The following is a 25863-nucleotide window of genomic DNA, read 5'->3' on the forward strand; positions in this document are numbered from 1 at the left end:
TGCAGGAGGAGCAGTGACAAGAAGGACGCTGGCTTGGCACGCAGCCATCGCTCACCCGTCCTGCTCGAGGGGGACAAATGCCAGCTGAAGGACAGGGACAGCAACTGTGTCTCTGATGGGGACAGAGCCAGTATGTGTGGTGTGGGTCAGCCCTGCCATGGAGCACCTGAACGTGGCCTGGGGTCACCCAGTGAACCGAGGCCGTTTGGGTAGAGTTGAGCAAACTCCCAGGTACTGTTTCTTCACCTTGGACACACCTGGGTGCTGCCCACACTCTCCTGCTGAGGATTTTCTCTGGTGATTTCTCAACTTCACTTACTGTAAAGCATTTCTATTCTACACTGATCACTGGATTTATTTTTTCCCCCTTTTTGGTTTCAGCAGCAGTTACCGAGCTGTTCTGCCAAGCTGTGGTCAGCCGGATCAATGACTCGCACCGCTCACTGCTGCGACTGGAAACAAATCCCACAAGTGCTTTATAAACTCTTCTCCCTGCTCCTTCACTGAAACACTGCGGCAACCAGGGAAATTCAGTGAATTAAATCCCACTTGAGATAAAGTAGGGAGCCTCACTGGCTGCTCCCCAAAGCAAGTTCAGCTGTGGGGACAGAACCTCGGTGCTTTCAGTCGGCTGCTGCTCAGCATTACGGCTTTGCCAAGATGAAGATAGACCTGCAAAAGGCTTCTCCTCTCATCCCACCGAGCCAGCAGGCTCCTCATCAACCCGGTGTTGTAATTGCCTCCTGGCTGCAGAAACTGATTTGCTGCAGCACCCACGCAGAGCTCGGCCAGGCCGGAGGGGAGAGCCACCAGCCAGGCTCCCCCCAGCCCCGTGCTGCAGCCGTGTCGCTGCGCCAGCAACGCTGACCTCAAAGTAGGCCAGTTTCCCTGGGAAAATAGGTAAAGTGAGGAGTGCCTGGAGCGAAAGCTAACCTATTTTGCCATACGCCCAAGCCACACTGAGAGAACAAACCGGAGCAGATGAAGCTGGAGGAGCACAGCAGCGCCCTGGGGGTTGGGGCATGCTTCAAACCATGGCACCTGAGGGGCTTCGAAGGTGCCCTTCTGTCCCTGGGGTCACAGGGAAGGGCAGGAGGTGCAGCTGCTTCTTGCCAAGCCAGGCTGGGGATTTTAGGAGCAGCATCAAAGCTCCTTAGGGAAGGCAGCAGAGGAGCTGCTGGTCCTGGACAGATCCTGGGAACACCCGCTGTGGCCCAACACACGGCTCTGACCTCTCCAGGTGGCACTGTGCTGAGGCACGTGTCCCATGAGACTTGTCCACCCAACCTGGGCACAGCCAAACCCCGATGCACCAACCTGCTTTGACGGTTTTGCTGTAAACCCCCCATTTTCTCCTGCAGTACTGGCAGGTGCCACAGGCTTCGGCACCTGCAGCGGGATGGGCACCTCCATCCCCACCCTGTCCCCATCCCACGCCACCCCCCAAGCCAAGCAGAGCAGGAGGGACCTTACCAATTTTTTAAGACAAGAGTTGTTATCAGCGCAGCTATGACCATGATGAGGGACACGGTAATAGTGATTATCTGATGAACAGCCAGACCTGCAGACAGAAGAAAAGAAACAGTGGGGATGGGAATTGAGGGCACCCTGGCAGAGCCCCCCCCCCACACAGCCCCCCACCACCCCCTCCCAGAGCCAGGCCACACACAGCCCCCAGCAGCGGTGCCGCAATCCTCTCTCCTGCCTTACACAAAATAAATCTGTAAGCCAGGCTCCTCATTTCCTATCCTCTCAAGTATGTTCCTTGTCAGCCCGAATTAGGCACGAAGAACGGAAGAGGAGTGAAGACGTCTCCCCTCTGGGACGGAAAGGGAGACGAGCACAGCCTTGCACCGGGTGCGGGATTCACCAGGGAGAATAATTACAGCGCTGGCGGCTGCTCGCCTTGCAGGTCGGGTGGGCTCATTTCCCCCTCTTCACCTTCCACGGGGTATCATTTTGGCTCGTGGATCATTCCTAATGAGCAGTTTGGAAACAAAAGCAGCTCGCTGTACACTATGTTTGTGATTTTGTGCTGCCTTACAGTTGCAATTTCATAATGAAATGATTTTCCCTGGCTGCAGCCCAAGGATGTGCTATTTTTCACAAACAGATGTTGCAGCTCCTGATGGATGGTAGTTTTAATAAATAAATAAGTCTTAGAATGACAGGAAAATAAGCAGTTTTATATATATATCTGTATGTGTCTGTGGCAAGGACAGAGCCAGTGCCAGGGCCATGGCTCAGCTGGAGCTGGGGGTGCCTGGGGGAGCCAGGGGCAGCACTGGGGCAGCCACTGCTCCTGGGGAAGGATTCACTCATGGCCCCTGTGCTGGTAGGGTGGGCAGCAGCCAATTCCAGCTGCTCCACCTCTGGGTTTCACCTCCCAGGGGAATTCTCAGGGAAAACGCCACACTTGGGAGGCTCCCCACCTCCCACTGGCGCCCCACCTGCTGAAGGTGAGGCCCAGAGAAAGACTTCTGAGTTCCCAGAGGGTGGTGGCGATGGGAGCGTGTCCCCACGGGCCCGAGGAGGGTGGTGGCAGCTCGTGCCCACGTGTGGCAGGTCGGGAGTGACGCCCACCCTGGCAGCAGCCAGCCCGGCCGCATCCTGCACGGCAGCCTTGGAGCAGCTCCCAGTGGGACGCTGCTGGGAAAGATAAAAGGAAAGGCTCTAAAAATAAAATCAAACCAGCCCAGTGCCCGATTCCTTTGAAAACAGAAGCGGAGTCGGGGACAAGACCTTCTGCAATGCTGGGAGCTGAGGCAGTGGTGGCAGGGCCACGGGAGAACCTAACGATGCAATTAATCCTTGCATTTACGTAATGGGAAAGGCACAGGCAGAACAGATTGCAGGTGGCTGAGCACTGGGAAGGATGGCAGCTCCTTGGAGCAGGACACATGGATTTTAAGAAAGGCTGGATAATTTTAGACTCCATCACACGCATAAGTTGCCATATGTACCAGCACAGCAAAGTTCCTTTGCATCATGTATAGATTCTGCAGAAGCCAGGGGGGTTTGAAGGGGACAGGAGACCTTTGTCTCAATGCTGGCGATGGACAGAGGGAAGGCACCCAACAGGTGGCCCGTGATGGTTCCCTGGGAAGCTCTATAGCAATACCTGCTGCAATAAACACTACCAGGTCTTTATTCTTAATTTACAAATATATCAAATATATCAATTTACAAATATATCAAATACTTTCTATTAGGCCCTCAAAGCATGTAGGGCCAAACGGAGCAAGATCAAGCAAATATCCAGTCTGTGAGAGGTGAGGTTAATGTGTGGGGCACTCTCTGAGAAGGGAAAGTCCTGTAAGGGACATAAAGCACACTGGTGGGTGAAGTGAGGTGGACAGAGATGATGCCAAGGGCAAAGCAGTATTTTAGACACAGCCCTCAAAGCCCAATGGGATGGAGGAAGGGGACTTGGAAGAGAAAATCAATAGCTCATAGGGCAAAATCCTCCTCCTGCAGTGTAGGAAGCTGCCTGGCCCAGGCATAACTCCCCATGAGAGCCTGTGCCCCTCAGAGAGAGACCCCGGGAGCAGGGATTACAGCGCCTGGGTTTTGTTTGCTCATCTCCTTGGCAAAAGCTCCGATCCCAGCGGGTCACGGAACCCGGTGGCCATGTAATTACACGTTATTAACCGTGGAAACAGGGAGCTGCAGCAGGGAGGGACACCCGGCCCCGGCCCCTCTCACCTGCGAACGCCTCGGCCCTGCGAGGGCTCCCCCTGCCAAGGCTTTTACCAGGCAATTTGACGCAGTGACCATTTAACTGGAGGGTAATTACAGGAGAAGTATTTAATGGAGCCGAAAGTGTGTCCAAGCCTCTGCTCTTCTGCTAGTGCAGCAGAATTCCGCATGCCGCCTGCCAGGAGGGAAAGCTCTTCAAAGGCGCTCTCTGAACCCTCGGAAATGCTGAAATATCTCTGGGTTTTTCCACTCTCGTGCTGTCCGTGTGCGCTCCGCTCTCACTGGGGCCTCTAAATCCCCAAGGTGGGGGGAGAAGGGCCACAGAATCCCAGCAAGGCAGCACAACCCAGCTCCCGATTCCCCACATCCTGGGCAAAACCCCAATCTTCTCAGAGCAAGGCAATGCCAGGGCTTTTATTTTTTTTTTTTTTTAATCTGTTATTTTAAAGACCATATATTTGCTGCTGAGATGAAAGTGCTGAGGTTTGGCCTTTCTGGCCACCTTTTGAAACGGCTCCCGGACAGCTCTGCATCAATGGAATTAATTCCATGAGAAAAATCCATTCGAGACTAATGTCTTGCTACTGCAGGAGCATGCCATGGCAGCGAACAGGAGATATAAGCTCTTAATTAAAAACAAAGAGAACCTCTATCCCCCAAGGCCTTTATTTCAACAGCTCTGGTTAGGGAGCCTGTATTTTTCATTTTCCCAATAAAAACAGCTACGAGCTGCAACTCTTTGAAGACCCTCGTCAAGGCCTTGAAGCTGCATAAAATTAGAAAAAGGAGAAAACAGCTCTATTTCATTTGAAAGGGAGAAAACTGGAGTTATTCATACAGGCCAGATATTGCTACCCACAGTCTCTTCCCACACTTATGCTGTGTGGATCTCCCTCTCCTCAGCATCCCATCCTCAGTCCTGCCGTGAGTCCCCTTCCTCTGTTCTCACATTCTCTGAGCACCAGGATGCCAATGCCTCCTCCTGAGCATTGTGGAGAAGCTGGGGCAAAGCCGCTGGACTCAAGAGGCTTTACAGCTTCCCCAGCCATCAGAAATCACATCTGAGCCCCAAAAACCTCATCCCCTGATAAAGCTGCTTGCGGACAGAACAATTCAATCAGGAGCGTGGTGTGGCCTCCCTGCTGCCACCGCCGGCCTTTCCCAGGGGGGATCAGCCAGATTTGGCCGTAACATGAACCTACTGCTGGTTAATAGCTTGTAAGGAAAATAATTTACAAAAGCCACAAGGGTCTGATACAGGGGTGGAGAGACAGCAGGAATCTTCTTGAAAAGCCTTGTTACAGTACACAGCCAGTTCCTCTGCTGCCCAATCCACCACGCCACAAACCACTTCGGCTCTGCTCTTCCCAACACCTTCTTGCTGGCAAAGCTGAGGTCAGCAAAGCTGCTTGGGTTTTCACCTGGTAAATCAGTGATCTCTCTGAAACCCAGCCCAGGGAGTGTTAGTCATCCTGAGGTGAAAATGCAGCTTTTCAGCAAAAAACCCACCAAGGCTCCTGGCAACTTCCTGGTATTTTGAGCTGGACTGATGAAAGAAAGAAAATATCTTCCTGTTGCTGCTGCTGCTGCAAAATGTTTTTGCCAAGAAGGAAAATCCTGGAGGTTTATGCTAAAGACACTGGGACTTATCTTCTCAGGTGTTACAGCAAATATCACCGAGCAATAAATACTTGGAGAGCAGCAGAGGGGAGTTTCTGGCTCACTGAGAGGCACGTGGGAGGATGTGCACAGGCACGTTCGCCAGCCGCGCATCCCAGGGAGCGTCCCGACTCCCTCGTAGGGAGAGCTCAGCTGATGGCCATGCTCCTTTCTGGCTTCCACAGCCATCCTCCACCCTTCAGGAGAGCTGCAGCTGATGCACGGCCCTACAAGGGATCCTCTGGATAGCTCCCAGGAAGGGTAACCGTGGTGCCAGCCCAGGAGACACCATCCAGCTCCTTCACCTCCTCTCCGTCCCCAAGCTGCGGCACCACCCCACGCCTCGGCACGGCGGATCAAAGAGGCAGCTCCATCCTCACTGCCCAGGGTTTTTTCTTTTAAACACATTTTATCTTTAATTAATTCCTTTGAAGCTTTTTGCATCTACTATCTCCTCGCCTCCAGCAACCCCCTACTGCACCCTCTTTCTGGAGGCAGGGTCATCACCAGCAGGAAGCAATGCCTCTGTTATTATTTATTGCTGACACACTGCTGGCTGGAGGTGGGGAGGGGTGGCCTGGGGCCACCACCAGCTCAGATCCAGCTGCCAACACCCACATGGCCCCCACATTCCCCCAGGAGAAGCCCAGCCCTGGTGAAGGGGTGTCCCTGAGCACCAGCTCTGCCACAAGCTCACAGACTGCGGTGCCAAATGCGCCGCGACCGGCCATCTAATACCACTAAGAGCAGCAGACAGCACATGGAGTTTTCTGCCTTATAAAGCACTTAAAGGTTTAATTAAAGACGGCTTTATCCTAAAGCTCCTGAAAGGAGGCTCAGACAAACCAGAGCCTCGCACTGACAGCTCTGATTCATTCCACTCTTCTCTGCTTTGGCTGAGGCTGCGGGACCCAGGGATGCTCTGCCTTGCTGGAGGAGCCCAGCCCACGTGGAGAGCGCCCGATGAACGCTCCTCACAGCCCTTCCCACTTGCAGCATGCTGGAATTTTAATTATTCCTCTCTTTCCCTGCTCCAGAGTAAAACGATTATGACAGCCCTGAAGAAGGAAGCACATTTTTGAAAAGCACAAGCATAAACTACGCCTGGGTGAACATCCTGCACGCCCAGCTGATGCCAGCAGCGCTGTGCTGCGCAGCAGGGGTGGCACAGGGACAGGAGCACCTGAGCCACAGGTCACCTGAACCCCCACAGCAGCACCCACTGGGCCAGCACACGCGCCTGCCTCTGCTCTCATCCCAAGCATTACCTGCCATCACTCCTCTGCTGCCTCTCCTGCCTATAAGATGAGTGATTCCTATTCCAGGGGAATTTTTTTAGGCTTGTTTTTGCTGTCAGCAACTCACGGAGGCATTGTTTCTGGCTTTTTTCTCTCGCTCCTCAGCGAGAAGGAAGGGGGGCGAGAGATGATCTGACAGAGCAGAGCTGCTCCCATTGCTCATCTCAGCGAGCACTGCTGCCTCTGCTGAAGTGAAGTGGGTCTTTTTTACCACCCTGCGTGCACCCCAAGGACCCCACGGTCCCACACAACCACCAGGGACCCAGAGGCAAAGCACAGAGGGATACAAGGACCGGGCACAGGAGGGATATGGGGGCAGCAGCACAACAGCAGCCACCTGCTCCGATGGAATTGAGTGCGTGGAATCTGCGTGGCTCCAGGAGCCCTGGGACAGCTCTGGCAGCTCCTGTGGGTGCCACACACAGGTGGTTCCACCCTGACCCCCCCAGGCATGTGCTGGGGACAGCTGAGGGACCACAGGCAGTGAGAGCAGCACCACACCCAGCGCGGGCTCCCGTCAAGGCGCCTCACCGGACAGGGACTGGCAATGCTTGCTGAGGCAAATAAACCGAACAGGCGAGTTACCTCATCCTCATTTGTAGCCATATGTTTTTCCCAGCAGAGAACAAACACTTCCAGCCGCTACAGCTTATATAACAGAGCGGAGCAGGGCTGGGAAGCTGCACGGCTTCGCACAGGCGCCGCACCAGCAAAACTGGCACGGACCCTGCTTTGAGACAGAGCCGGCTGCTCGCTCCCAAAACGCTGTCCTGAGGCATGGCAGGGGCATGGAGCTCCCACTGGGAGCGTACTGAGAGCTCTCCTGGGTGCTCAGCCCCAGCACTGGAAGGAAAAGCGGATCTGGACCTCAGGAGCTTTTCAACGGAGGGTGGATGAGCTGGGATCAAACAGGGCCTTTAGACCCGGGAAGAAGTTTATCACATTCACTGCTTGAAGAGAAGTTAATTAGCAAAAACTCCTATCATGGAGAAAGCCCCTAATGAGAGCTAAAGCGTGCAGATTAAAGCAGTTGGCCCCCTGGGAGCTGTCTGGGCTGCAGCTCCCTTTGTTCTGCGGCCACGCAGGACAGCAGCGGTGGCACTGGCAGGTGGGTGGCATCACTGCCAGCTCAACTTCGCCTAAACAAGCCAGCCCACTCCAGTAAGCCCCAGCACATGCCAGGAGCCACCCTCCCACAGCTGGCGCAGGCAGAGGGGCTCCTGCAGCTGGCTGATGGCAACAAGTCCACTGGACCCCACCCTTCTGAACTGGATGATGCCACTGAGGCCAGAGGCACTGATCCCAGCGGGGGGAGACCAGGCTGATGCTCTCATCATGCAGAGAGCATCAAAAGCCTCAGCCCTTATCAATACTCCCTCGCTGATCTACCCAGCCCATTTCAGCGTTTTGTAAAAGGCGTGTAGGCTGGGAGTTATTTTTCGGCTATAAATAACCCCTTTAAGTCAGGAACAACATCCTGGTTGCATTGTCTCTTTTTGCCAAGCAGGGCAGGCTGGATAAATTAATTGGGATTAAGATTAGGCCGTAAAATTCCTTTTCATTTCGACTAGAAAATCGCAGTGGGCTCAAAGCAGTCGATGCACAGTGAGTAAATTCTGTAAACTATCCACCGGTATCCCACGGTTTAATATCAGCAATAACAAATATAATTTGCAATAAATGGGAAGCAGCTTTCCCATCCATGTCCACGCAGCAGCCGGCGCTGGGGGAAGGCATTGCTGTGCCGAGCGTGATGCTCAGCGCGATTACGGGAGATGGGCTGTGGATGGAGGCTGTAATGGGAAAACACAGCAAGTGGCTGGAAAACGCCTCGGATAAAGGCGATAATCAGCGCCGAGCGCCTGTTTAATGTCACACTAACTCCTGTCCCAGGCAGCGCTGCCACGGGGACTCTTGTGCCGCGGTCAACCCGCCAGCCCTCCTGATGTCCCCGCTGTCCCCCTACCTGTGCTGTCTCCCAGCCCACGCGGCGGGCGAGCATCCTTCCCTCCGCTGCTGTGCCCTGCGGCCGGCTCGGCGGTGCTGCTGCGGCCGGGGCTGCTGCGGGGCCCGTCCCCGCCGGCCGCGGGAGCCGCGGTGCTGGGAGGCACCCGGGGCGGCGTGGCGGCCGTGACAGAAGTGACAGCGGCGGCGGCAGTGCTGGCGGAGGTGGTGGCAGCGGTGGTGGTGGTGGTGGTGGTGGTGGCGAAGGCGCTGGGCAGCGTGCTGCTCTCCAGGGAGTCCTCCTCGCCCGTGGGGCCCCAGACGATGACCTCGGGCAGCGCCGTGGGTCTCCCGTCCCGCGGGGCGAAGCCGCGGCCGCGCAGGTGCCGCCGGCCCCTCCGGGAGCGCGGGCGGCGCAGGGGGCGGCCGGCGGGCACAGGGGCGGCGGGGGGCGGCCGGCGGGAGCGGGGTCTCTGCACAGGGGGAGCGGGGCCGCAGGTCCAGGGGGGGCCGGGGCGTTGCAGCTCCTCCGTGCCCGCCGTGCCCCACAGCGAGCCACGGGACAGTCTGTGCCGGAGCGCCGGCCGCGCTGAGAGCTTCCCCCCGGTGCCCGTGGCTGCTGGGGGCTGGCAGCTGGCAAGGTCCATGGCTAGGTGGAACATGGCTATTAAAATCCAAGCATGGCTTCCGAGCGGGCAACCTGACCTGTGGATAGATAGGGATTGTGTTAGAAGGGCAGTGGGGTAACCCTGCTCTCCCTCTCAGTATCACCCTAGATCTCTGTGCCCAGTCACCCAAAACATCTCCCAGATCCACAGGTATCATTGTCCTCCCTGGTTCTCCAGCCAGAGTCCCCCAAAACAGCATCATAAGGCATACTGTACCCCTCCCACCAAAAACTACCACCACCAACATGGCAGGCTGAGAATCCCCATCACAACTGTGACTTTTCAGTTGGTCTGGGAATGATGGGAATGACCTGAGGATGGGTTTTACCAGGAAACACCCTGGAGGAGCAGCCAGTGCCTGCTTTGCCCAAACTCAGCCCTTTTGGGTGAATTATCCAAAGCAGACGGCCCAGCACAGCTCCAGCAGCACGAGATATCGCTCCGGGGACACTGAGATGCAGGGGTACCAGAGAGCCCATCCCTTGCTTCCCAAGCCCACAGGCAGCATGATGAATCCCTCAAAGGGCTGGAGCAGACGAGTCCGTGGGCTCTGGTGTTTGCACGTGTAGCTCATCTCCCACTGTGGCAGTCACCCACGCCGCAGCAGGAACATCCTCCCACGGCACATCCCCTCCCACAGCGTGGAGCACCCAAGCTGAACATCACCCTGCAGCACAGGGAGGGCAGGAGGAGCAGCCCTTTTTGCTGCCCTTTCTGCCACAGAGCAGCTGGAACACCCCTGAGCTGCTGGCAGCTCCAGCAGTTAGAATTTTGCTTTCGTGTCACCGTCACATCACGTCATGTCACAGCCTTCTCCCTTCCCCAGTGACACCACACTGAGGCTCTGCTCCCCTCATGTCTCCTCCACGATGCTCCCCCACGTAAAGCAGCAAGAAAATCTCTGCTAGGCAAATTTCTGTTGCCTTCTCCCCCCCCCCACCTACCCCCCTGGAAAAAAAAACAACAAAAAACATTAGGCCAAAACCCAGAAATCTTTACTCCATTTTACTTAGCTTTTACAGGAGAAAGACTTTTGTCGAACTCAGCAGGAGTTAATGAGAGCTTTACATGGCTAAACGGGCTAATCCTCTGCAGCAGCGCCCGCACAGTCCTTGGGAGCACGACAGAATGTGCATCTGGTTGACAGAAGCATTTGTACACTCCCTCTGTGCGTGAGCAAGCGAAGCTAAAGGAGCTGACCTGGATACTCCCAGGCACAGGCTTTTTCTGCTCAGAGGATCTCTGCTTTTTTCCTAATTGGGTATTTTTTTCAAAGCGTAACAACATTTATTTTGGGGAGGGAGAAGGCAACGCAAGGAAAGAGCGCAGAAGGAGAAAGGGAAGAGCCAGAAACAGACAACAGAAACCAAAATAGTTCAGGCTGGGGGAGGAAGGATTTCAAGGCTTCAAAAAAAAAAACCACAAACCACCCAAACCGTGGTGGTGGTGGTGGGTTTTTTTAGAGGCCGACAGAGTGGTGGCAGCACGAAGAGTGTCCCCCACGTGCTGCAGGCAATGCCGTGCTTCCACTGGTGAGGAGCCACAAGCTCATGCTCCAGCAGGATCATCAAGCACAGACTCACCTTTGCAATGCTCAGGATCACTCCTGTAGCATATCAGGCTTGAGTTCAGCCTCTGCCCAGCTCCCCAGCATCACCTGAAACATCTCCTTGCAAGGAAGGAAAGGTGCTGGGCACCTCCTGACATGTCACTCACCCCATGTGCCACCTCTCACACCATCTGTGCCCACCCCCAGATCTCATCCTTTCCCAGCTCTCTGTGTTGCTCACACTCAGAACTTTTATGAACAGCTGCTGAACAGAGCCAGGGAAGATGTGCCCAGCCCAAACTTGGCGCTCACTGCATCTCAGCCATTGCCTGGAAACTTCTGAACACAAAATGCCAGTCCTTGGTGCTTGGGATTGGCAGCTCACAGGAAAAACAGATATTCCCCCTGCTTCCATCTCCTCCTGTCTCCTTGTGACATTTCAGGCTGCAGTGATGGCAGCGTGAACTTGCAGGGGCTTGCTCCTGCAGAACCTGCCTGACACAGCTGCATCATTCACAGCAGCATCAGGAGGATGTGTGGGCAGAGGCAACACCCAACCCTTGTCTTTCCCTGGGCCATGCTGGAAATTGTGTCCCAGCATGGCCAGGCAGTGCTGGTGACACCCAGGACATCAGTGTCCCTCACTGCTGCCACTGCTACCCAGGTCACAGGCTCTGGCATGGGGATGGACACAGTAAGGGACACCCAGATGGGGCAGATCCCACTCTGTCCCAAGGACAGCTTGGGTCACCCTCCCACCAACGTCCCATCAAGCAAGGGGCTGTCACCCCAGGAGTGTCCTCCTAGCCACCACACCAGCTGGCATGTCCCCAGGAGATGTCTTCAGCGACAGAAGCAGCCAGTCCGGTTACCTCGGAGGAATTTTGCGTGGCATGCGATCTTCTGAGGGCTTTGCAACAACAGATAAGAGCAAGTGTCCTTCAGAATAAATAGCAGCGTGTAGGAGTTGCCGTTGTCCTGGCAACGCAGCGTGATGTGCCCGGCGCGGCGGCGGCAGCGGGGATGGATGCGGCAGCGTGGCGCGGCCAGAGGCAGGACCACCCGGCCCTCCCCTGCCTCCCGCACCCCCTCCCCACACCAGCACCCTGCCAGGCCGGCAGAGGGAGCGACACGTCCCGAAGGACACCCACGGTCACACACCGGAGCGAGGATAACGCACCACGAGGCGCGCACACACCGGAGCGAGGATACATCTCGCCCGGATCTCCTGCCACCTTGTCCTTGCCCCAGAAAAACCTGGGCTGTCCCAGGAGAGCCCGCTGAGGCTGGCACAGCACGGCCCGGCCCGGCACAGCGCCCCGGGAGTCCCCACCGGCAGAACAGGCAGCAGAGCAGCGCTTGCCTCTCGGGAGCGCCGGCACAAAGTCACCGCTGCTCGGAGGCCGGGAGGGCGTTCCTGCTCTGCCGAGACATCAAACAGCTCAAACACCTCTCCAACGGCACGAGCTGCTCGTCAGGGACACCAGAGGACCCTGAGCTGCTCCCAGCACATGGGAAAGCTCCCTAAGTGCACCAAGAGAGGGGCTGCGGCATAGGGAAGGGAACACAACATCCAGACCCACACACAGCATCCATATGGCTTGGTTTGGGGGCACGGAGCCAGCCCTGGCTGGAGGGATGTGTGGGCCAGAGGGATGCATGGAGCAGGGCTGTGGTTACACTCCTCACTCGGGAATCAGGGCTTTCCTCACCCCCCTACAAGCACACACAACCTATTTTGCAAAGAAATTTGAGGAGCGTGGGCAATTTTCACATTACTTCTTTTCCCATCTTGGAGGTGAATGGGAATGTTATCCCAAAATATTGTTCGAACCCCAGGAAAAACTCAATAAAACTCTGAAACTGGGTTAGATAAAGAAACACAGAGAGGATATATTTGAGAAAATGAAATCCTGTCCTTGATCTCCTCATCCGAGGCCTTGGCTCCCACCAGCTACAAATCCACTCCCCTGGCTCCACTGATGGTGAGGTGGCCACACTCACACACAGGAAATGGAATTCCTAAAAATATTTATCTGCAACAAGCATGAGAGCAGATTCCAAGGAAACTGCTGGGCTAATGACATGGATCAGGCACTCTGGGACTATTTCCTGAGCCAACCTGAGCCCATCCCAGTTCCAAAGGTGAATGGAATAGTGAATGTTGCACTGGAGCCACCACAGCCTCCCCACCCAACGCACCTTTCAAAGCCCTCCCCTGTATGAAACCCCTTCCTGAGTCTTTCCAGGTGCAGCTGTGTGCTTTGAAGAGGAGGACAGTTGGCACTTGATGTGAAAGAGATTAGTTTCAAGGGTGCTGGAGGATCTGAGATCACCACGGTCCTCAGCAGTGGGGAAGAGGCTGCTGTGGAACTTGGCACTACTGTGCACTTGGTACCAACCTCCACGTGCAGGGAGGGAAAGCAGGAGCATCCAGCATGGGACAGAACAACCCCTGCCCCAAGCCTGGGAACCCTCAGGGGTGGCAGCATCTCAGGCAGCTCTGATACTGCAGACAGGACACGGATTAATCCAGTGCACCCGCTGTGCTCCCAGAACCCCCCAGCTCTGGTAATGTGTCTGAAAATTAGCTGGGATCACGGCTCTGACAAACATCAAAACGCCACCCGTCAGCACTAACCCACTTCCCCAAAGCCTCAAAGGCTCACTTGAGTGCAGTCCCTTTCATAAGGTCCTTTTTTGCTCTCCAGCATCAGCCCCTTTCTCCCGTGCCTGTGGAGACACTTCACAGGAGCATTAACTGTAGAATAGGCTGATTTTTAATGCAGAATTATACAAATGGAGCCATTCTTCCATTTCATGCCTCCTGTTAGGTAATCTATCGGTATTGCATAGGGAATCAAGGTTATGTCCTTGTTGGGGTGATTTACGAACTCGGAGCATTTCATATCTCCAAACACCAAGCGAGGCAGGGACAGAAATATTCCTGTGAATGCCTGGAGCAGGAGCTGTGGTCAGAGAGTTGGGGTGATGTTTCCTTGACCCAGGCAAGACAAGGCAGGAGAGCAGGCACCACGCTCTAGGAAAAGCATCCTTGGCAGCGCGGCTGCGTGTCCTACAAAGGCATTGGGAGCAGGGCAGGTTATGAGAGTACACGCAGGAACTCAGTGGCTCCATACGGAATAGAACGAGGCCGCTGCATCCCAGTGGGTGACTTTCACACTGGAGCAGGAAGGAGAGGGGAAAACTTCAGTGGCAGATACTTGGCCCGCAACTGTCTGTCCTCGCCGAGGTGGGGACTGCAGCCACCGCTGCAGCAGCTCTCCTCTCCATCCCGCTGTCCTGTGTGATGATCCCTGCAGTGCAGAGACTGTCCTTTGTTGTCACACTACCAACCATCACCATGGAAATGGAGCATTGCCACTCTGCACTCTGGGCTGGGCCGGGACTCTCCGCAGGGCTGGGAGGAGGGGAGATGCACCATCCCATGGATGAGTGACAAAAGGCACGTGGCAAGTTATGACACAGGATCAGCAGGTGACCTTGTGGACCACTCCCACATGGCATCCACCATGTCCCACCCCACACCCCAAGCATCAGCAGCACCATGGAGACCTCTCTCCTGAGCCATGTTCTGCTACAGGATGAGTTTTTCTGATCCCAGACCCAATGGGAACTGGGAACATACAACACACTCTGCCATCTGTAGCCCCAGTCTCTTCCCAGATAATTATAAATTTGTGAAAATATGGCTGCCAAGCTCTTTAAAGCCAGGACTGGGACTTAAGGCACAAAGGCTGACACACAGTAGCACCTAAGTAAATTAAATGTGCCACATCACTACCTATCTATATTACAGTCCTGAGCTTCAGGATTACCTACTAATAAAAGTGATATTTAAAACAAGTCCTAAGTTCCTTCGCTGCCCCCTTCTCCCCACAAGTAATTAAACCGAGGCCGCTTCCCGCAGCGGAGGGGATGGGATTTATCAAGGAGGGAAATCAGCAGAGGGTGAAATAGGTTGAATCCTCCCCGCCACGCTGCTGCGGCCAGGCAGACAGCAAACACCCACTTCCCTGGGAAAATGGGGCAGGGGGAGGTTGGGTGGGGCTGGGAAGCCATGGATCCCCCCAGGATGGCAATGCCAGGATGGAGGCAGCTGGATCCATCCCTGGCCGTGCTTGGGGGGCAGCAGGGCGGCAGTGACGGGGGGAGCCACTCGCTCTTCTGCCTCTGCCTTGAGCTCACCCAGCTGCAAATAAACAATTTTACCATTTGAATAGCCGCGAGTGCGGAAGGCATAATTAATACCCAGCGGTACCATCAGCCAATGTGCTGATGCGGGAGGTGCAGCCCCTGCCAGCGCCGGCAGCTTTGGCTCCGCAGCGCCGGCCCCGGCTTCTCTCGCCTCCAGGCCCGTCCTCCGCCAGAGGCAGGGGAAGGGCAAAGCCCCAGGGCAGCCACCTGGGGCTGCTGCTGGTGCCCGCCAGCGCAGGACCTCTCTGATGCATCCCACACCCACAGGATGCGGCAGAGCAATGTGGGGAAGAGTAAAAAGGAGCGGGCAGAGAGCAAGCCCACGTGGCATCACTGCGAAGGCAAGAGCTGTGCCCAGTTGCTGCCAAAGTTGAGCCAGCCTTTAACCCCGACTTTCAAATATTTTAAAAGACACTGACAAGACAAAAGGCCCAGTGCCTCCAGCCAGCCTGAGGATGAGTGTGAGAGCTAACACAGCGAGCTGGCCAACGCTGTCCATTATGGTCAGCCTGGCTGAGCTTGCTCTAGAGAGGGCAGGATATCTGCCTGAGAGAGTTTTCTCTGGTCTTAAGGGATTATTTCAGACAGGAGTTGAAAAGTGCCCGGGTGGGAAGCCCAGAAGTTTGGACGCCTCTTCAGACAAAAACATGTCTCAAAATTTTCTGTGCAAGACAAGTGCTTGGTAATTTACCTGCCACCACTCTGGCAGCAGCAGCTCTGAGCCTAGTCTGGCTCCCCTGGGAAGACTCAGAGTGCTGCAGGTTCATCTGTCAGTGTGGTGAGACAGGTCCTAGCCAAGCCAGGGGATGAACTGCCTTGAGTCTTCCCCCAGGGGATCAACACAGTGGCAAGCTCAGGCCCTGCATCCCAGGGTACTGCTGGAGCATCCCTCCTGGCGAGGCAGAGTGTGGGTGCTCCTGGAGCATCCCTCCCAGTGGGCACGGGGCAAGTACCACTGGAATATCTTCCCCTAGCAGCACAGCCTGGGTACCACCAGAGCATCCCCCTCAGCGGGCATAGCTTGGATATCACTGGAGCATCCCCTGTAATAGGCACAGCCTGGGTACCACCAGAGCATCCCCCCAGCACACACAGTGGTGGCACTGCTGGAGCATCCCCCCCAGCACACACAGTGGTGGCACTGCTGGAGCATCCCTCCCAGCACACACAGTGGTGGCACTGCTGGAGCATCCCTCCCAGCACACACAGTGGTGGCACTGCTGGAGCATCCCTCCCAGCACACACAGCGTGAGTACCACCAGAGCATCCCCCAGCACACACAGTGGTGGCACTGCTGGAGCATCCCCCCAGCACACACAGCGTGAGTACCACCAGAGCATCCCCCCAGCACACACAGTGGTGGCACTGCTGGAGCATCCCCCCCCAGCACACACAGCGTGAGTACCACCAGAGCATCCCCCCAGCACACACAGTGATGGCACTGCTGGAGCATCCCCCCCATCACGGCCGTCGCTCCCCCCAGCGCCGCCCGGCCACCCCAGGCAGCAAACACTGCGTGCATTTAGCGTGGCAGGGCTGGACAGTGGGGTGTTTCATCAACCCAGCAGCGATAACACTCGGCTTTTGTCCCTCCTGGATAAAGGGGGTTTGTGAGCACTGGCTTTCCAGCCCAAACTGGCACCTGTCGCCAGCTTACCCCACTGGTCCCCCCCTCGAGTTCCGCAGCAGCGCTGGGGACCAGGCAGCAGCAAGAGCTCCAGCTCAGACACAACTTGCTGGGAAGTTTCAGATTTCCAGATCCACCAAAATCTTGTTGAAGAGCTGCAGTCTCAAGCTCTGCTCTTGCTGATATTAAAAACAGTCCATAAAGTAAGGAAATCAGGGCTTTCCCCCTCATTTTAGCTTCCACCTAAGCCTCCTCATGTGTTCCAGATCCTCATGTGCACCACAGAATCGCTGCCCAGACTTTACATGCTGTTGGTGACCTGGCACACGAGACAGTGCTGCCTTCTCCCATCCCCATCCCAGCAGTGGAAAACACTCCCCTATGTACTAAAATCAGTCTGCTGAGGGAACAGGACTGCAACATACATCGGAGCACGTTAAAACCAGAGCTTAGAGATCATCCCTGGTGTTAGTTAATGCTGCCCACAATAAATAAGGCCAGCAGCTGAGCTGAGTGGCTCCCTGCTGTGGACACAGGCACAGGCAGGACAGTGCACTTCCCCACAGCCACCATCCAAAAAATTTCTGCTTTCTCTGCTTTGTTCATGAATTTTCTTCCATTGCCACACATCTGCCTCCTGTACGATCAACTGCAGGATGATCAGGCATCCCCCTTGGATAAAAGGTCTGCATTGGTGTGTCCAATTGCATCCAAGCAGGATGCAATGCCTGGCACTGTTAGATGGGACAGGATGGAATGGGATGGCCTGGCATGGCAAGGCAGAAGCAAAGATCTTCCCACTGAGATGGCAATAGTCCTGCCAGATCCCAGACCAGAGCTGGAGCTTTATGAGGGGTTTTGTTCCTCTGAATACACATCCACAAAGTGATTCCAAGAGATAGCAACTGAGTCAACCCAGCCCTTAGCTCTGAAGGACCTACAGTGAGGAAAACCATGGCACAAATCTACAGCTTATGCTGCCCTTCAACCCCAGCGCTTTCCAGATAAATAACCCAGCGCTGATCGTATTTTCTAAATGAATGTGCTCAAGCATGTCATTACAATGAAAGCAGGAAACGCTTTGATCTAAAAAAAATAAGTTGGCTCAATACATCTAAAGTAGCAGCTTAACAAGCTTTAAAGCAAAACAATTAAAAGAGGTCTGTGGTGTCTTTGTGACACAATGTGCCTTCGCGGGAGCTGCACATCAGAGCCTGCTGTGGTATCCGTATCAATGGGAAATGCCTCCAACCATGGAACACATCCAGGGAGAAAATACCTCATCATGGGATTTTTAATGATGACCTCACAAAGTGCTCTGCTTTCCCAGGAGCAAAGACAAGTGCTGACCCACTGGAAGCATCTGGATGACCAGCACAGGGCCCAGCCAACCCTTCCCCATGGCAGAGGCTGGATGTCCACATAGGGATGTCCATCTAACTCAGATCTTCATTCCAGCACCACGGTCTCTGGGTGGAGCTGCTCTCAATTTGCCCTGAAGTGACTGAGATCAAAACTTGTCTTTCTCCTGGGAAGTCCCTGGCAGCCCAGAGATGCACAGCCTGCCCGGAAACCTCAGCAGCCATCCTCAGAAATGAACACAGGGAACACGTCAATAATTTCAAAAGCTCCATAAACTCTAACAGAGATGGAGAAGATGAGAGGAATGAAGACTCTGAAAGCAGAAAGAGGAACAGATGGCTTTTATGGAGCAAGAAATACAATAGGAAAAAATGGAGCAGCAGAGCTCTCTTTGAAGGTGTGAAACGTCAGTAGGGAAGCCTGGAGAAAGCCAAAGCCCAGGAGCTGGGAGCTCAGGGCACTGCATTGCCCAGCTGAGGCTCTGGCTGGTGGTCCTGGGGAGCCCCTGGCCCCCCTGGCTCCTGAGACAGCACTGGCTCTGCCCAGCCCCAACACAGGAACATCCCGCTGCCAGAGAAGGGTCAGCGTGACACGCAGCATGGAGAAAGAACAGCCCAAAAAGATGATGAAAAAGCCAAGCTAAAATAGAAAGCAAAGGCAGCGGGAATGAACTGCAGGGCAAAGACTCTTGATCCTGTCACAGAAAGTTCTAAATCCCTTTTAGTACCAAGCAATTTCTGTTCCATGGAGAAGAGCTGTTCTCCCTGCCATGGCCATCTCACTGTGCATACAGCAACCAGGCAGCTCACAAGCTCTCCCACTGCAGCCATGGCAAAATCCTGATGGATCAAAGTGACGGTGAGGATTTGCCTCCAGCACCTCAAGAACACTGTGCCATTGGGGGCACAGCCCCTCGAAGCCCAACTGCCAGTGTGTCAGGGATCACTGTGCTCTGCATCTCATTAAAAAAACCCCAATAATCCCCTTTGCGAGAGAGATTAAACTTTTGCAGCATTATCTCGAATGGGTTGGCAGCAGGGGATGACCTCCTGCATTCCTCAGTATCTCAGCTTCCTTCAAAGGCACCTGTGCCAGCAGCTTTACTTCCATCCTCATCCATCAAAATTAGTAAAATTGATTTTGCCAGAGAATATGTCACTTTGACAGGAGCCCAGAGTAAATCCTGAGTGTGTCACGTCAGATGATGCTGAGGTAGAGCCTCTTACAAAGACAAGAAACAAGAAGATGAACAACTCATCCTTATCCTTTCCATGAAAAACTTCGCAAAAGAAAACCCATGAATGACAGATACTTGTAGAAAAAAGGTTGATTCATTTTGGGTGTTCTCTCTAAAATAACACTTGCCAGCATCCGGAACGGTCACACTTTCCCTACATAAACGCCCCGCCGCTGCGGACTCAGCCAAGCTTTGGCTCTGGCCAGGAAGAGGCAGAGCCAACCACGCTCTCGGCGGGGTGTGTGGCTTCATCTCCTGGCATTCATCACCCACGTTCCGGTGGGTCCTTAAGTGGATGTCCTCGTCCATGTCAATTAACTGCTGCTTCATTACTCGAGTCCTGCAAAGGGAGCAGAGATGCTATCGCAGGCGCCGCGAGCAGGGCTGGGGTCACGCATGGGACTCAGGCAATTACGGAGCGCGTCCCTGAGGAAGCCACGTGTGCTTGTGCTTGCTAGGCAGGCAATTCCCAGGGGGGACAACCTGGGCTGGCCCCGACCTTGTCACATCTTCAACCTGAATGGCGTGCAGTCAAGTGGCAACATCAATTAGCAGCATTTGCTCTCACCGGCGCCTCGAACGCTGCTGCTGAGCAGCGAGTCCCCAGCCTTCCCATGCTGAGCACAGCAGCTCTACACAGCTCCTCAGCTGGCCACATTCCCTCCTCAGCAGCCTGAGGAGTTTCTCCTGGCCGTCCCAGGAGGCTGCAGAAGAGGCACAGCCAAAACCCCCATGGACAGGAGCCGTCAGTTCTCACCAAGCTGTAGGTGAAAGTCACAAATCCGCTCTCCTGTGTGGCACAGTGCGATCCCACACATGGTGTGTGCTGTGCTGCCATTGTCCTGTGGCACACGGTCACCCCTGTGCCAGCACGTCCCCATCTCCATGCTTCTCTTGTGCTAGAGCACGTGCCCTCTGGTGAGCTCCAGTTTTTTCCACCTCAATCATCCAGACTTGCCTTTTGGAGGAAGCGCCTCGCCGCTCCCAGGCTACGTGCTGTTTTTGGAGCAGCTTTTGCTCAGCCTTTATTTGGAAGTCAATGGAGTTGGAAGTGCTGGCATCACAGCCAGGCCAGCAAAGCTTCACTGCTCCTGCCTCGCCACAGCTAAGCCTCATCCCATGGATGCTTCAGCCAGGGTCGGAGCAGCTCCGCAGCCAAGGTGCTGCTTCTCCTCCCTGCCAGCTTCTGCAGCAGGAGCTGAAGAGTCCTTTCCATACCCACAGAGATGCCTTGCCAGGGAACAGCTTCTGCTCCCAATGGCTCTGGCTCATGGGGACACAGCAGCCACTGGCAGCGGGGACACAGTGCCCCTGGGATGCTCCAGCACTGCCAGGAAAGCAGAGCTGCTGAGAAAGACCTTCAGAGCAAACTTCAACAAAAATCATCGCATGTCAAAGCGTATCTCCTGCCTACACATCATTTCCAAGTCACAAGGAGACATTTTGCAGATCGGAGTTGGAAATGAGCACTTTGTGAATGACTGGATTTATTTATTTCCATAAGTCCTCAGGCGAGTCCCAGTGGGTGTTTGGCCCCCTGCCCCAGGCACCCAGCGCCTGCTGACCCCACCCCTGCTCATCTCCATGGTGCTGCTCATCCACCTCCAACCAAGCTGGGTTGTTCCTCCTTTTCTCAGTGTTGCTTGGGACTATAAATGCCAAATCTCTCAGCACTGATGGGAGGACACTCCCACACGGCTGCACCTGGGGCAGGTCCCCACCCTGCCCCTAGAGCATCACACCCAGCATCCATGTAAGCACCCACTGCACAGCACCCAGCCCTGCACCACACCACAGGCAGTGTGGGCACTCTGCCTCCAGCTTGGGCAGAGTTTTGGGAGCACTGGGGGGTGATGGAGCCAAAATGCTCATCAGTCCCCACTGTGTCCCCAGTGAAGGAGCTCAGTGCAGCACTGAACGGAGGCTTTAGTGCAGCTTCGCCCTGCAGAACCGCTGAGGCCAGAGAAAGTAACTGATAAACCCAGAAAGCAGAAGAGATTCAGCAGCAGACAAAACCTCATTTCACAAGGAATCCTCATAAAACCAAATTAATGTTGAAGGATGAAGGCAGGTAAACCTCCCACAGTTAAGTTCAGGCCACTGAGACTCAGTTTAAATCTCTCAGCAGTTCTGATTTAATCAATACATTTCCAAGTGAAATTAGATGAAGTACATCTCCATCACAGGAAATTATATAAGCTATCAAAGTCTGTAGGTGCAAGTCCCAGTAAGGAAGAGCCACAGGAAATATTCATATCGACTCAAATTCCATTTTTAAGGAGTCACTTCAGGTCCAGAGTTTAACATTCTTTTAGTGAAAAAAATCACTCTGATGAAAACAGTGAGCCAAGGCAAGGAAGGGCCAAGCAGCAGATTTGGGAACAGCCCCACATAACCCAGGGTGACTGCTGGGATGCTGGCCTGGGCCAGGAACCCCCCCTCCCAGCATCACCACCCAGTGTGGGAGGGAAGGAGGATGGAAGGGAGAAAAGATGGAAGAACAGAAGTAGACCTCTTAGTTTTAAAGGAGGGGGTGAAAGCACCAACAATGTCACACCATCCACTGATCCACCCAACACAGCCTCCAGGAATTATCCTGCTAGAAGAGTGTTGCTATCAAACCCAAACTCTCTTGGGCTTGAACTGCTGTTGCCCACTTGGTCACCACCAGCCCTCAAGGAGAACAACAGGCACGACAACCTAGAGCAGAGCAGCTCCTGCTCAGCACACTGAGGTTCCATTAATCTTGGTAATCTTTCCTCCCAGTCCTTCTCCCATTAGCTATATTTAAAAGCTTAGGCATGCATACATTTTCATAATAAACCTCAGACCTGCTGGAAGTTCTGTTGCTTATTCACACCCTATGGAGCTGCCCTTGTGAGCCTGCATCCATCCATACCTACAGACCCTGAGGTAAATAAAGCACGCTGGGACAGCCTGGGGATCACATTGGGTGAGGGAAGGCGGAAACACGGCTGGAGATCTATCCTCTGCCTGGCTGCCCTTCCCTCTTTTAGTCTGGGCTCTGAAGGAACATTAGCAGCTCCTTCTTTCCAGCAGATGACCATGATGTGCAGCAGAGCCAAGCCGTGGTGCTCCGGCCGCGGGAGCAGCTGGGCCGGCAGCTTGCCTGTCCCGTGTCCCGCCTGCCCAAGGCTGGCACAGAACTGCCACACAGGACAGCCCCAAGCATCCCAGGCAAAGAGCAGCACCACGACAACTCCCACCTGCCACCCCACTGGAGACACCACAACGACAAGGCGGTGGCTCTGGTGTTATTAGAACAATTATTCACGCCCTGGGAAGCACCGCTCCCCTCGCCTCATCTGGGAAATTGCTGCCAGCACGGAGGTACAAACTGCTGCATAAAAGTGCAGTTTATTCAAGCATTATTGTGCCTGTTAAGTATCATAGCCAGTGACACCAGATGAATTTCTGTGGCAATCAATCCAGCCGGGAGCAGCAAGCTCAGCCCCTGTGTGGATGCAGGATGAGTAAGGACTCCTCAGTGGAGGCCATTAACTCCCACTGCTTACTGCTCTCATTACTTCCCAGACTGCAAGGCTTGCATCTTTGACGAGCGGCTGAATCTACATTTGACAGTGTGAACCTGATGAGTGAAATTCATGGAAAATGTTTGCTTTGGCAGTAACTACAAGGCCCATAAAGTTTCCACGGAGCCAATGTGCAGGGATGTATGCTTTTAATGAGTTGCTTTATACAATCGCCGAGAAATTGCAAACGGTGGTTTTACTCCTACTGCAAATCACTCCAGAGCTCAACGCTGTAAAAACCGTGGCATATTGTTTAAAACATTATATTCATAGCTATGGAGGGGAAGTCCTCGGCAGAGCTGGAAGCCTGGCACGCTGCAGAAAGCTGCCGTGCCCTCGCAGGCGGGCGCAGGCACTGACGCAGGCGTGTGCACGCACACGTATGTCTGTGCACACTCAGGGAGTGACAGAGCCACTGCCACCTCCCAAAAAGAACAGATTTTGCCCCGCAACACCCACACCTGCCAAGAGCAGTGCGGGGCTGGAGCATCGCTGGGACCTCGCAGGGGCTTTCAGGGCAGCGCTGCTCGCTCTGCCCCGCTCGGAAGCGGGGAGCGGCAGCTCCCCTTCACCGAATAATTCTGAGAATGCAATTGCACAGGTCCTGCCCTCCCCGGCAGAGGAGCGCAGCTCACCGCGAGGTCAGGCACTGCCACCGCCCCGGGCGAGAGGGATCCGACTTGAAAGGAGCAGCACGGTACCATCTCCCCGCCGCAGGCAGCCGCTCCAGGCACAGGCTGCGCGGGGTGAAACGGGCGCTGCAAAGCTCCACTGCTTCTCCTGAAGCTATTTTTCTAGTAGTCTTGGAGAAAATGAGGAGAAATGACATGGGAAATGTCAGAAATAAAGCCAGAAGCAATTAGAGTAAGAGAGAAGGGAGAGCAGCAGGCAAGGTTAGCAGTAAAGTTATCTCTTATTAAAAATAAAACACGGAGGGACTGGAAGCTGATGAGGTGGCAGAAAAGACAGCCTGGTGCTGGGGATCCAGGATGCACAGCACAGAAATTCGCAAGGCGAATGAATCGAGGAGGGAAGCAAGCAGAGGGCTCCTGTTTCCATTGCTAAACTCTCCTCAAAAATAACAAAGCAGAGGGCGTCCTCTGTTCCCAGGATTACAGCTTTCTGAGCTTTCTGCAGCGCCAGCCTTGGGAAACGGCCCTCCAGCTCCACTGGGCTTTCACCTGACACGAAATAAATCCAAACGCGTGGCACCCTGAGAAAACCCTCGGGTGCTTTCGCCGGGAGGAATTCCTAAGGTCACTACATCACCACAGACTCTGTTCTTCCCACACGCAGCAGCTCATCCTCGGCTGACGGACGGACAGACAGACATCTCCAGCGGCAGCGTGAATGTGCTCGTGTGCCCGGGCTGTCGGGGGGCACCAGCCAGAGGCACGGGACAAAGGAGGGGGGCATTGGCAGCCAGCTCGCCACGTGCCTCTGGAATATGCGGCGCGGCACGGGAGTGTAAGAGAGAGGCCGAGGGCCTCCCCCAGCTGCTCAGCACAGACAAAACCTCAGTTCAGGTTTCACCCTCCAGCACTCCATCCACAGCCCGGACAGAGGGACAAAGCCTCCAGCAGCGATTCCCACGGGCGGCGGACAAAGGCTTCTGGCATCACCACTCGCTGTCCGGGCACTCGGGGGGCCCTGCGTGTCTCCCTCCGTGCCCCCAGGCTGCAGCCACGTTCTGCCGGAGCGCAGGGGCGCGGGGCGGGCTGATGGGCTCCCCGAGGCGCTGCGAGGGGTGGGGGCTGCACCCACCATCGCTCACCCCCAGCTCCCCTGCCCACGCTGTCCTGCACCCCAGGGAGCAGCCACAGGGCCCGCTGCGAGCTGCGGGAGTGGGGTGGCCGCTCGGGACTGCTCGCCTTGGGACCCCTGTCCCCAGCAGCAGGTGATGTGCCGGATCCACCGAACCGCTCGGTGAAGGGACGTTTGGGGTTTGACCCCTGCACGACACAACCGCTCAAAGCCTGGGCTTTCCAAATAAAAAAACGAGTTGGGGAGAACAAACCAGATCGTGGATTTCACTTTTCCTTAGGGTCTCACTTGTTTAACCCGCTGCTGCTTGCACTCGATGCCACTGAGATGGGCTCAAAGCACCAAAATCCAGGTACTACTGGGGCCCCGGGGCCGCACACAGGCAGGGGCCGGGGCCAGGGCTTTCCAGCCACAGCACCATGGAAATAACAAGATTTCGGCTCAGATGACTTCGCAGCGGTAATGAAAATGTGTTACGTAACACTTTGCCTCCGTCTCCTCTGCTTGGCAATTCTCGATTAATCTCCCAAACACATCCATCCATCTATCCGTCCATCCATTCATCCATCCATCCATCCATCCGTCTATCCATCCATCTGCCCGCACCCCGGACGCCCCCCCAGCCCCTTCCCCCGAGCGGCCCCCGCCGGGGCGGCCAGAGGGGAGCGAGCAGCCGGCGAGGGGATGCTGACCGCGGATCCATCTCCTGGGCAGGGCGGGCGAGCGGGGCGGGGGAACCGGGTGGGGGGAGCCCGGCACGGCGCGGAGCGCGGACCGGCCGCCTCCCCGGGCTGCACCGTGCGCTCCCCGCTCCGCTCCACACACCGCTCTCCATCCATCCCGCACTCGCTCCGCTCCCCAGCCCTCTCCAAGTTCACGGTTTAACTCCGCCGCTCCCCGAGCGCGCCCGGCGGCGGGATGCCCTAAGCGCTGCCCGGCGGGGCCATCGCTCCCCGCTCCTACCTGCTTCCCGGGAGCCGTCGCATCCACATCGTCACGTCTCGGCCCGGCCCGGCCCGGCCCGGCGGGGCTCAGCGCCTCAGCGCTCCATCCGGGCGCGCCGCCCCGCGCCCGCGGCGGCGCTCAGCGGCGGGGCAGGCGGCGGCCGGCGGGGCGGGCATGCCCGGCGGCGGCGGCGGCGGCGAGGACGGGGGGGTCTGTGCTCCGGTGCTCCGCTGCTCCGGCCCCTCAGCGCCGGCGGGGCAGCTGCGCGCCCGCGGAGGCTGCGCGCCCCATGCACGGCTCGGTGCGGCTCGGCTCGGCGCGGTGCGGTTCACCGGGGCT

At 55.6% G+C, this 25863-nt stretch overlaps 1 protein-coding gene across 1 annotated transcript in view; it reads right to left on the minus strand.

Annotated features, from left to right (window-relative positions):
* Positions 1-25634, minus strand: part of AJAP1 (adherens junctions associated protein 1) — a 38343-nt gene extending 12709 nt beyond the window's left edge. The window contains exons 1-3 of the mRNA XM_030963777.1: positions 25543-25634; positions 8623-9305; positions 1474-1561 (exon numbers count right to left, since the gene is read on the minus strand). Coding sequence (XP_030819637.1) covers positions 1474-1561; positions 8623-9305; positions 25543-25571 — 800 coding nt within the window. The 5' untranslated portion in view covers positions 25572-25634. The remainder of the gene's footprint in view (positions 1-1473; positions 1562-8622; positions 9306-25542) is intronic.
* Between the last annotated feature and the right edge of the window lie 229 nt (positions 25635-25863).

Source organism: Camarhynchus parvulus, chromosome 21 (genome assembly GCF_901933205.1).
Source record: "Camarhynchus parvulus chromosome 21, STF_HiC, whole genome shotgun sequence".
Lineage (NCBI taxonomy): Eukaryota > Metazoa > Chordata > Aves > Passeriformes > Thraupidae > Camarhynchus > Camarhynchus parvulus.